Genomic DNA, 12,726 nt, shown 5'->3' with positions numbered 1-12,726 from the left:
AGCTCACCCTGCTTCAACCAAACGCCAGGAGGAGTTGGGTGGCCGTTCACCCACTGGTTTGTCCTTAACCTGCATGCCTTGTGCTGGCACCAGGGTTGAGTCCCAAGGACAGAGTCTCTGTCCAAGAGCACACACGCTGTGCTCAGAAGGGGACTTGGTGGATACAGCTAATTCTACACACTCGTGAAACAAGGAAACCCGGGAAATAAAGAGGGAAAAGGGTTTGCCTGGGACAAGGAAAAGCCCACATCGCCCAGGCTGACTGAGGGTCCTTCCCCAGACAGGAATGACATCGAGTAAATATTTTGCTGAGAACACTATTAGAAGTTTACTTTGCGCACATGCTTATGCATGTGTGTGCAAGTGCATGTGTACATGAGTGTGTGTGTTTATGTGTGATGTTCCTGGAAGTCACTGTTCCACATAAGGTGTCATCTTTAGTATTTTTCCATCTTATTTTTGGGACAGGACCTCTCCCCAAGCCCGAACCTGGAGCTCATTGATTGACTAGGCTAACTACCAAGCTCCAGTGATTTCTGTATCACTGCCTGCTCCCCAAGTACTGAGGTCGTAAGAGTACTGCCTGGCTTTGATGCGAATACTGGGGATTCAAACTCAAGTCCCTAGGCTTGGGCAGCAAGCACTTTACTGACAGAGACAGCGCTTAAGCTCCTCCTCACTTGGTGTTTTAAAGCTTCATGGAAAGCTAAAATAAACCCCATGCGCCCAAAATATACTAAGCTGCCCCTAGCCTTGCAGTTTGGAGAACAGATTCCCCGTCATTGGTGAAAAGGATTCTTTCTTATGCACCCGCTCCTGGGATCTGGCTCCTCCAGACTTCTTAGTGATGTAGGTGTCGCTCATTTTCCCCTGTGCACTGGGTGCCAGCGATACTATAGACTAGAATCACCTGCCAAGTTCTAAATCCTCCCAGTTCCCTCTGGCTGTTTCCATAGCAAACACTGGCACCTCTCCTGTTCTATGAGGGATACAGGCCAAGTCAAGAGATCTACAAACCGTGTGCTGACCCCACTGGAGTCGTCCCTCTTTCCCTCTTCTTTAGCAATGGATTGTATTTTAATGCTGAAGCTGACGAGTGGGTTCTAGCTGTTCTGGGACTATCTCTCTGATAGCACAAGGAGCCAGCTGCAGCCAAAATTCCCCCATCCTGGTTCCTGTAAATGACAGAAGTGCTGAAATGATGACCCTAGAGCTGACTTCAGACAAAATTCCTTCCCTTTGATTCTGAGGCTTTGGACTCTGCATTTGGATGCTGAGCACAGCTCTGATCGTTCACCTGCCACAGTTCCTAAAGATGCCCTATACTTTATGTTCCACTTATAACAAAGCAGAAAACCCATCACCGCACAAGCGGGGACAGGCTATGAAAGCATATAAACACCCACTCCGTAAAGGACTGTGCATCGGGAGAGGATACAGTCAGGGGACATGAATTGAGCATTATTTCATGTTAGGAATTTGTGAGGATACTTTATGTGACATTTGGCAAGTCCTAAAGACGGCTGTCCCCATCCTCAGGTAGGAGAAACGGCATGATGGTGCCACTGTCTACCACTTTCCTCCCCCATCAGGACCAATAGCCTAAGAACCTGCCCATGGAAGACGTGGAGAATCTGAGGGGAGAGGAGACCATTTTGCCTTTTTCCTCCTAATTCTGATGCTATGTTTAGATCTTAAGTACCCCTTCCCCACATCAAAGGCTGGGGGAAGGATGGGGTTATTAAGAAGTGGTTGAGACTTTCAGAAGTTGTGACGTCATAGGAGGCCCTTGGGTCTTTGAACCTCACCCAGGTCCCTTCCACATTCTTGAAGAAGTCCCCAGAGACCTCAAATATGGTCCCTATCAGGTACAATCTTACATCCCTTAATTTATAGGAACTATGAAAGGCATCTCCCACCTGTCTCCTGAGATGCCAACATTGGCTACTCCTTTTTTGCAAGGCAAGCTCCCAGGGGAGGGTTGTGGGTAGTGGAGTCCAAGGCGGGGGCATGGGTGTACCAGCACGGATCACTATCAAAGCCCTGGGATGGAGGGAGAGGTGACAGTCTAGAGACTAAAGGATAGAAAGGAAGTAGACGCCATAGAGAGACTTGCCTCCATCTGGATTCCGGCAGAGGACCAGCCTGGGGGCAGGCCATTCCACTTCTGTCTAGGGAGCTTCAACTGTGAGTCCTTGACCACAGAACCCTGGGCCAGTACTTGTTTTACAGGAAGAGGAGGAAGCAAAGATAGAGGTACCAAACTCAAGAATAACTGCCTTTAGGTGAGGGGAAAACCAAGTTACTGCCTAGTATGAAAACCCCCTGGGAACTTGCAAGCCCCTCTGTCTGCAGGTATCAGTCAGCTTTGTACAGGGGCAGTCTCAGGGGACATCTGCCCAACTCAGGGCATGGAATCAGAGCGGGGGCTCAACCAACATTTGTTTAATTAGGAGTGCATAGTACTCAGGGGAAGAAAGACTCTTGCCTAACATGTCCCAGACCCTGAGTTAATACCCAGCATTGCACTGCAATTATAATTAAAATTAATTTTAAAAATTAAAAAAGGAAGGAAGGGAGGAAGAAAGGAAACAAGGAAGGAAGGGAAAAATTGTCAATTAGCAAATGAGTTAACCAAAGGTGAGAAACAGAAGATGCCCCAGTGATTCGGGGGCCAGGAGAGTCTTATTCCTTGTCCAGGTTCTGCTATTCTAGGACCTTTGAGCTGAGGGTCCCAGGCTAGTCAAACCCAGACTCTCTAGTCTTTGCCTTATTCATTTGTAAAGGAGGATTTAGAATGTTCATGATTTCCTTGGAGACAAAGGCAGCCCCTCTGCATTGTAATCTCTCGGGACTAGTGAGGAAAAAATCCAAGAGCAGGGGAAAGACAGCCATGGTGAACTCAGCAATCTCGCTCTGGCTTCCCATCTCTGACCCTCTCTACAACGGAAATTGTATAGGCGAGGTCATTTACTGACTTCAAGTAGAGCATCCACAGGTCATCAAGGAAACTGTATGCATCAGAGAAAGCAGGGAATTACTCACAAGTGAGAGAAAAGTTGCTGTAACCGCGAACTTGAAGGTTCTCAACCAACAGCATAGCTTGAAGACTCAGAAAATGAAAACCTGTCAGAAAAATGAGAAAGAACAGAACGGGCTACACTCACCAAGAAACACGGCAATATAGCACCTGCTAAGTAGAAATCCCGGGCCATACTTGACTCCCAACGAGGTGTCTCTTGTGTCTGAGGCTAAAACAAACAAAACGTAATGAAGGAAAAGGAGTTTCAGGGCACTGAATTCTCCGAGGACAGGGCTGTCCTAATCACAGAGGGCGGTCTAATCCGGTAGGAGTTTTATTAGGAGTTAAACTGATACCCAAGATAGCGGTTGAGTTAAGGTGAGGTTTGTGTTTCTCTAGCTTTCTGTCTTCCATGAAAGAGCACCAAGGTGAGGGCAGAGCCAGCTAGTACCTGGTGCTGGAGAAGACAGGGAATCCCTGAACTCCATGAGGAGTCTGAGATAAGCAAAACGAAGCAGCTCATTGGTTATGGCTTCCCCGAGAGTCTGCCTCCTCCCTGGACAACAGGTGAAATCATGACTAAATCATGACCAAAATCCCCACGTCCCCTGGGTCACACAGGCATTGTGTCCGTTCCTCACACACCTGCTCTCCTTGCCTTCAACATCTTGTCTCTGTTCCCATTATTCAGAAAAGAAAGTTGAGGTTCATAGGAGCTTAGTGACTTGCCCCTAATAGCAGCTTGCTGGTGACATACAAAACAACTTCTCCAGCACAGTGTAATGGCAACACTCTCGTCCTTTACGTCTCAGGTCAAACCTCCCTTTCCTACTTCCCAGCAGGAGTCAGTGCCCTGTGTTTTTAATGCCTACCACCTATGCTGGTCAGTTTTGTTGTTGTTGTTTTGGGGGTTTTTCTGTTTTTTTTTTTCTTTTTGTCAATTTGACATAAACCTAGACATACCTGGGAAGAGAAAATCTCACCTGAAAATTTCCTTCCATCAGATTGGCCTTTGGGCATGTCGGTGAGGCATTTTCTTGATGGCTGATAGATATGGGAGGCCAGCCCACTGTGGGTGGTGCCTCCCCTGAGCTGGTGGTCCTGGGAAGTATAAGAAAGGTAGCTAAGAGGGTAGAGAGATGGCTCAGGAGCTAAAAACACTGAAAGCTCTTCCAAAGGACCCAGTTTTGATTTCTAGCACACATGGCTACTCCCAACCTTCATTAACTCCAGTTTCAAAGGATCCAATGTCATCTTGTGGCCTCCGAGGAGACTAAAAACACATGTGGTACACAGGAACACTTGTAGGCAAAGCACCTATATATATAAAACAAATTTTAAAAAAAAATCTCTAAAACAAAACAAACCAAAATGGGTAACTGAATGTAAGTCTGGGAAGAAACCAGCAAGCAGGGTTCCTCCATGATTCCTGCCTCTGTTCCTGCTTGAGTGCTTATCTTCACTGCCCTCAAAGATGGGCTGTGATGTAAAACTCTAAGCCAAATAAAATCCCCCCTCCAAGTTGCTTCTGGTCATTTCGCAACAGCAGAAAGCTAAACTAGCCTAGGGTTTCACATACCGCCAAGCAGAAGAGTGGCCAACTTGACTTTATCTTCCCTGGGTCCCCAACTCCCTGTGCTCTCTCTCACCCAAAGAAGATTTGAAAATACTTTATTGAGTCGAATGGAGCAACTTTACAAAATTGATTCAAGGTGCATGCCCGTGCTCCATGCATGCAAATAGGGCTGCCTGGCTGATTGTGCCTCCATTTTTAGAAGCATTTTTATTAGTGATTTTTTTAGAGTTAGTGTGGCCAAAATAGTCAACAGAAACAATTTAAAGGGTGAAAGAATTCTTTGGACTCATGGTCTCAGGGAGTTTCATTATGGCCGGGATAGCTTGGCATGGTGGTTCAGGCCATGGCAGTAGGAATATGAGGTAGGAAGGTGTACTGGAAGCTGTTCACATCATGAAGACCAGGAGTAGGAAGTAGGAGGAGTCAGGAACTAAGGACCCTCCCACACAGACCTATCTACCAGCTAGACCCATACCTCCTCAAATAAGCTCCACCAGCTGGGAGCCAAAACAGGAGCCTACAGTGGGCGTTTCAGATTGAAATCATAACACTGTTGTTTCTAACCAGGTCTCCAGGGGCCCATGCAAGAACCTCTTCTCCCCTAGACTCCCACAGGAGCAAAGTCTTTCCCTCACTTCCTGTGACAGTTTCCAAGGTAGTGTTACACAGTTGGGGGAACTGCATGATTGTGGGGGGTCTTCCAATTCCCACTGTTCTTACTCTTTTTCCTAGGACACCCCCCACCCTACAAAAGAGTTGCCAATGTGCTGTGCAGTGCGATTCTTCCTCCCACTCCAGGGCAAGTTCCAGCTTCTCCAGGAAAGTCTCCCTGTACACATTGCTTTGTGTTCCTAAGGCAGCCTAAAATGTAGATGAGTTTGGGCCTCAGCATCCAGCTGTTGAAGCAAAGCCTTCGTGTGGTTACAGAACCAGGAGATGGAGAGACGTTAAGGCCAGGTGTAAGTTCACAGAGAGAGGAAATGACGTATGGGATTTGAAGTCAGACCTGCCTAACTCTGGGAACCTGCCATCTCACACCATACAGGTTCTATTCTGTAGGCTTGGCTACGGGTGATCAGTGGCTTTCCCTCCAGATGACACACATGCCCTAGTCACCAGAAAGACACGTGGGCTAAACCAGACAGCATCTGAGAGTGTCCTGCTTCCTCATGAGAGCATTCGAGGAGAAGGCTACTGATTGACGTGGGTTGTAATAATAGTCATTTGAGTGTAATTGCTCCTTGAATTCCAGCCAATGCGGGACACACTGAGATGCAGCTGTACAATGTGTCTGGGTTCTCCCACACGGCGCAGTTGGGAACAGGGTGGTCAGCAGTGAAGCCAAGTGGGGGCTGAAAGAAGCCTGTCTGTTGCATCTTGATCTGTTCAAGATGCTGGAGGGAGAAGAAAGTTTGGGGTTGAAAATGTAGTTCCTTTATGTCTACTGTTTCTATTAAAGGGGATAAAAATAAGAAAAAAGTTATTTCTTCCTTGGAAGGAAGCCACAGGCACAGGAATAAAAACCAGCAAGAGGGTGTGATAGTCACCGTAATCTGGCTGTGCCGCAGGAGCTGGGGAAACTCCCCAAGCCAGGCCTTACACGGGCGGTGACATAAACTGCTCATTGAGTAGAACAACATTGGGGTAGTAGGGCAGACCTGGGCAGAAGAGCAGCCTGACGGAGGTTAAGAGGCAGAGCCAGCACGCTATGCTGAAAGTCACGCAAAGGGTGCTGGGTCGGGTATATCTACTGTTCTGCCACAGGCTGACAGGTGACCTCGGCAAGTTAGTGTGTCCTTGTACCACTCCGGTTTCTCCCAGATGAGCCCCCATGGCACATGGAAAGGCCAAGCACTCATCCCAGGGCCTCCTAGGAGAGGAAGTGGAAAGATGTTTGGATTGGAAACAAGCCAGAAAGGGTCATTTTCACTTGCCTAGCTAAAGCTACATTGTCCTCTCGCCTATGAGAGCCACTGCCCTCTGCCTCTACTCTGTGATGGAGATGAAAGGGAACTGGGAAGCCTCTCGTAACTGCCTGCACACTTTCCTATGTGCTTCAGCCTGCTGGGGAAGTGGGCAACGTTGGAAGCGGTTACTAATGAGAGTCTTACCTTCACGCCTTCTCCTATGAAACAGGGCAGAGAGGAAGGAGGGACATTCCCTGACTAAGGCCAGCCATCTCCCCATATTCAGCACCATGCCCAACCTGTGCCTGGAAATTAAACTAAATCAAACAAAAAAACAAAGCAGTTAGATACCAGGACAAACTGGAAGACCACTGGGGAAGACCAGAGAGCAGCTAAGGATATTTCGAAGAAAGGGAAAGGCATCATGGGTATCAATAACCATGAGCTGAGGGTGAACCAGAGTTGAAGACAGAGGGAGCCAATCATCTATCGCGTTGCAATTTAGTTGTGAGCTTCCAAGAATAAATCAAAGGGATCAAAAGGTGAAACAATTGCCCACAGGTAGACAACAAGCTTGAGGCATGTGGCCCCATTTAGCTCTATGCTGACTGCAATGGTCACCTGGGAAGGTCAGGAAATACGGGGTCTGTTTTGTCTTCTAACATTTGAGCAAGATGATTCTTTCTCTGTGCTCCATGCCACTATACTAGAAATGAAAGGATTATATTTGACAGGATATTTATTGCCTTTGATCTACTGGCATTCACTCTGTCCACAGCACACAGAAGACTGTAGGTGCCAGGAACTGATACTCTCTGGAACTGATAAATGTCAGAGGAACATTGTCTCCATTCCCTCACCTCTTGGCCAGCAATCAGAGTAAGATGCTCCTCTATTCCCAGAGATCACACCTTCCTCATTCACCCACCAGCGCTCAGGGCCCCTCAAACAAAACACTTCCACTCCATCCTCTTGGATTGAGGGAGCTACACTAAGCTAACTGGTGCCCAGGTTCCTGCCATCTTCTTGCTCTGCCATCTCCTCCTCATCCCTAGTACTTCCTCCCACTCTGCTTTGTCTTTTTTATTACAGGCATAGCTGTGCCCTGGATTACAAGGAACTCTCAGAGAAGCAATTTTCCTTCCCATTCTTTTCAAGCATCTTGGGTGAGACTTTGTTTGCAAAGGAGCCTGGAGAGTCACACTTAGGTTCAAGTCTGTTAATAAGAAGGAGAATAGGTATTCGCAGTGGGAGACTTAAATTCTCTGCTTTAAAACTGATGGGTATCTACTTATTTTCTGTTCTGCAATACACACCTACGTCGAGGTTCTGTTTCCTGAAGTACCAGAGCACAGCAAGAGCAATTCTGTCTTTCATAGAAGAGACTGTGTCTCTGAGATGCAAGGCTTCCCTGAGTTCACAGATAAGCCACAAGAGGCACAGTGAAGATCCGATGCTGGGTCCTGTTCTGTAATTATTTTGCCTTCCTTTATATGTAAGAATTTTACCTGGTTTGACATCTTAGCTTGGAAGGAACTAGGACTAGGATCCAGAGAAAGCCAGACAACACACAGAGAAAAATAATCCATATTGGGTGAGTGCCCAGGAGCCCCAGCCATCTGCCTGCTGCTTCCTTCCATGGCGCCTGCCCTGGACTGACCACTTGCAAATAGTCCGTGCCCAGCTCAGACCCATGCCTATGGCACCATGAGAGCTGTGGCTGTGCTATCTGGCTCAGAGAGTGCAGCAGCACCTGACCTTTCTAAATAAAACATCTACCCCCCAAAGAGACAGCAGCTCCCATTGTCCTTGTTGCCTGGGCAGCCCCTTCTGGGCTCAGCTCATGAACCTTGAATTGAATTGAATTGAATTGTACTCTCCCAGGATAGGAGTGTTTATTCTCTTGGGCCTGGCTGTCATCTAAGAACTAGACAGTACAGAGGAACTGAGCCACTAGGGTCCCCAGATCCTCCATAAAGCCATCCCCTTGCTGTCGTCAGTGTCGGTTGCCTAGCAACTGCCTTTGGCAGATGGTGGTACAGAGAGCATGCCAATCTCTCACAGGGCTAAAAATACATTCCGACGACAACAGGTCTATTTTAAAAGATACAAGGCGCTCCCAACGTCTTCCCTTGTCTGTGAGGAACCATACTATACCAGCTTGCTCTGGGCTTCTGATTCCATCTGACAAGTGTGGAAGGGAGCATTCAAGGGGAAAAAAACAAAAAACAAACAAACAAACAAAAACCACAGGCCAAGCACAAAAGGAGTGCTCCAGACATTGACATGGAATAAGAGAAATGGGAGGAAGAAAGGAGAAAAGAGCTAGCAAAGTGGGAAGAAATATCTAGGGCCTGACTGTTGCCATGCGAGAACTAGACAGCACAGAGGGACTGAGCTAATAGGGTCCCCAGATCCTCCATGAAGCCATTAGCAAGCCTCATCTAGTCCTATTTTTAAGTTATTCAGGAGGGTGGGGTTAAGGAAACAAGATCATAAATCAGAGAAGCCTAGGGATGGAAGAAACAAGCTCCCATTTCACAGCTGCGGAAGCAGAGGCAGGAAGACGGGACTGGCTATTGTCCTGCTCATAGGGTACAATCTCTGGAGACTGTCAGCCTCTGGCCAGCTCAGCCTATCCAATCACCACCAGTGCAGGAGCAAGTCCATCTGAGCATGTGCATACTATTTGCATATTAACTCATTTAATACAGCTACGCAAGGAGCCTAATGTACACACTCATTTGTACACTCATGTCTGTAGCCACCCATTGATATACTCACACTTATACTAACACATGTGGTTGCTCACTAACTCATGTGCTCCTTTCTGTGGCTATTCGTTATATGCACATATGCCTGTGGACATACATATATACACATGCATGAGAATATTTAGACCCTCATATACACATCCATGCCGTGGTCGTTCATTTGTGTTTTCTTGTGTATGCACTCATGCATGTCATCATTCATTTATGCAGAAGATATTTATTAAGTCCCCGCTGCCCTATTGTACCACACCCTGGAGGGCAACCACACACGCGAGGGATAACTACACATGATCCTTACATCCTGTTACTTGTGCCCTCTTAGGTAAAACAGGTACTGGACAGACAAGAACAAGGGGACCCCTTGCTGCAGCCACTAGCATCTCATCCAAGTCTGGCCCTATCTACAGTCTCAACAGCCTCCGGCCATTACTTAATTGACACTGTAAGAAAAAATATGGGCGGCTCAGTCACATTTGAATTTCCAGTGAACAAAATATTAAGTAAGTATATGCCAGTACGGCACTACTCAAAGTCAAGATTTAATCACACCTTCTGAAATTTCCTAGGTTTGCTTTACCAAATGAAAAAAAAAAAAAAAAAACAAAAAACCTTGTTTCCTTGCAGGGTTATTCTGTGAATTAAAGGACAACATGGAGACCCCCATGCAGGCAAGTAGGTCTCAGTTGCTACCCTCTCCAATTAGGACCTGTGTCTCTGGGCAGTTATTGACCAGCCCAGCCCAGTTATGGAAAGGGGAGAAATGCATGGATCCAAGTCCCTTCTCTACAGATCTGACCAGGCAGTAGGGGGGAATGGATGGAAGGAACACAGCTTTATCCTGAGGCTAAGCCAAGAGGTGAGGGACACCACATGGTGACGGTGACAAGTGAATTGGCAAAGGAACTAAGAACCAAGAGACTAGAGGGGGCAGTGTGGGGTCAGCAGCTGTCTGTTGGTTGCTTGTTACAAGTGAAGATGCCAAGGCTGGAGCAGACTCTTCCCGAATCAGAACGTCTACTGAAGGATATGCCCTTTAAGCAAAATCCCTGCTAAGATTATGATGTTTGAGAGCCACTGGCTTGGGCCTTAGAGAGGACCTCCCTGGGGAGTCATGATCACAAAATGCCTCTTTGGAATGTGAGGTCCTGGCCGGGATCCTGGAGCAGGAAGAAAGGACCTTAGTGAGAAACTGGGCGAAACCCAAAACACGTCAGTAGCTTCGTTAATGGGACTGTGCCCTTGTTAATTTCTTCGCTTTGATCGTTGTTCCGTGGTTACATAAGACATGAGCACCAGTGAATGCTCAGGGAAAGATCTATGGGGACTTTCTGTGCTGTGATTGCTACTCTTGTGTAAATCTCAAATTATTTCCAAATTAAAAGTCTAGAGGGAACAAGGGGAGGGGGGAGTCTGTTTTGGCTCAAAGCCCATCATGGGCCTTGCCCAGTCCCTCATCCACCACAGACACGGTGTGGAAGCTGACTGCTCCAAGCTGGCATTAACTAAGTCAGCACAGGTAGTTGAGAGCCCCCTCTCAAAATGCACACAAGGCATGTTGTTTCTCTTCCCTGCCGCTCACACTGGGGCCTAAATGTCAAGCCCAATGAATTACATTTTAATCTGTCTGTGTTATCAACCTGGCCGAGGACTTAATTGGATGTCAGGCACACCCGCTGGAGGGTTTGCATAATTCATCAGGATGGAGGCTGGGGAGGCCTTTCATCATAGGCCAGGGAGGAGGAAAGGAGAAGAGGGAGAGGGAAGAAAAGAACAGGAGATGAGGAGAAGATGGAGGGGAGATGACAAAGGGGAGACAGGAGTTGGTGAGGGAAAGACCTAGGAGGAGAAAGGAGAGAAGTTAAGAAAGAGCTGAGCTGGAGAAGGAGTCAGGTCAGGGAAGGGGAGGGTGAAAGAACCGGAAAAGAAAGGGAGCCAGTGGGGATGGGAAATGGACCCAAAACAACTCTCTCATCAGGCAGCCAGCCACTCTGCATTGAGGTCTCCTGAAGTCTCCATTCACCCTGCCAGGAAAACTTCCCAGGGTCTCTTCTAGAATGCAGGGCTGATTGTTAACATCTTACTGACAATGTTAACCAAAACATCTGCCTTTGCAACCATGAATCCTCTCCTTCAGAAGATAACATCTGCCTGGGAGGAGTCTTGGTTGAATGGCCAAAGGGGGGACTTCCAACTCAGGCTATATGAAGAAGCTGTCTCCATCAACTAAGCCCATCAGAACTTGAAAGCCTTCCAGTTGAGCTCTCTGTCATCACACTTGCCCCAGATATGCCCTGTTCCCCACTGACCCTGCATCCATCTTTCTTTACGATGTCCATTTACAAACCTACGTGTGTAGGAGCCTTGGGAGGTCCTTGTGTTCACAGACACACACTAGAGGAACCTGGAATGCTAAACCCACAGGGTTCCTTCAAGGGAAGGAATGTGTAACCTGTTATCCACCCAGAAGGCTGGGAGCGTACATGGTTAACAGCGTGGTGGATGGCCTTTGCTTTATCTGTGACCAAGAGCACACAGGAGCCTCCCACAGACCCATATCTTGAGCTTGTTTTTCAGTCAACCTATAGAAACCCTCTCTATGGGAGACTTCAAGCATCCTTTACAAAGAGTCTAGATGGAGTCACGTCTGATCTTTATTTAACTTACTTTGTGATTTATTGTAAACCCAGGATTAATTATCACCAAGAAAGTTTTCAACAAATTGTACTGTGCCTAAATATTCCTAAAACAATACCAGCTATTTGCTATATTGAACCAAACCATCTTCCAGCCTCCTGTGTGTCATTACTCTGCTGTTCATGGTGGTCTCAGAGACCCCACACACACATATATTAATTAACACTTACAGAAAATTTCTCCTAAAATATAACATTTTATCACAATAATTGTTTGTTGTATCATATTTTCTGTGAATTCAGAATCTGGATGCAGCATCTGGGAGCCTCTGGCTCTAGCTGTTTCTTAAGACTGGAGACAAGTTGTTGACTTGGGCTGTGGTCTCAACTCAAGGTACACAGAGGGAAATTTTGCTTCCAAACAGACCTGCAGGGCAGTCGGTGGGTTCAGTTCCCAGATGGTCCCTGGATGATAGATTCCAGGTCTTCACTCAGATTCACCGCCAGTCACAGGTCTCCTTCAGTTCCTTGTCACGTGGGCCCCGAAAGAAGCTAACAGATGGGGAACTGAGTGGACTCGGAGGAATGAACTAATAAGCAGGAAAGACTACTGAGCACAGAAGCCACAATCCTTTTATACCTGCTCGCAGAAGTGATGGAATGTCACATTTCTGTTTCTTGAAGTGAATCCCTATCCCAAGCCCACACTTGACGGTAGAGTCAAGGGCTGAGCAGAGGACCCATGTGCCTTCTTCAGTGTTTCATGGTAATTCTCATTCTATAGCCCTGGCCATGCCCTGATAGCTCTACCCAC

General features: G+C 47.2%; 1 protein-coding gene across 2 annotated transcripts in view; it reads right to left on the bottom strand.

Moving 5' to 3' along the window:
• Ces5a (carboxylesterase 5A) overlaps positions 1 to 12,726 on the bottom strand; it is a 135,517-nt gene that overhangs the window by 48,542 nt on the left and 74,249 nt on the right. For both annotated transcript variants that reach the window (XM_057753522.1, XM_057753524.1), the window contains 3 exons: positions 6,710 to 6,822; positions 4,006 to 4,123; positions 3,168 to 3,251 (listed from right to left, as the gene is read on the bottom strand). In XM_057753522.1, coding sequence (XP_057609505.1) covers positions 3,168 to 3,251; positions 4,006 to 4,023 — 102 coding nt within the window. In that variant the 5' untranslated portion in view covers positions 4,024 to 4,123; positions 6,710 to 6,822. The remainder of the gene's footprint in view (positions 1 to 3,167; positions 3,252 to 4,005; positions 4,124 to 6,709; positions 6,823 to 12,726) is intronic.

Source organism: Chionomys nivalis, chromosome 21 (assembly GCF_950005125.1).
Source record: "Chionomys nivalis chromosome 21, mChiNiv1.1, whole genome shotgun sequence".
Classification (NCBI taxonomy): Eukaryota; Metazoa; Chordata; class Mammalia; order Rodentia; family Cricetidae; genus Chionomys; species Chionomys nivalis.
Note: the sequence above shows the minus strand (reverse complement) of the source record. Positions and strands in the feature narration are given on the sequence as shown.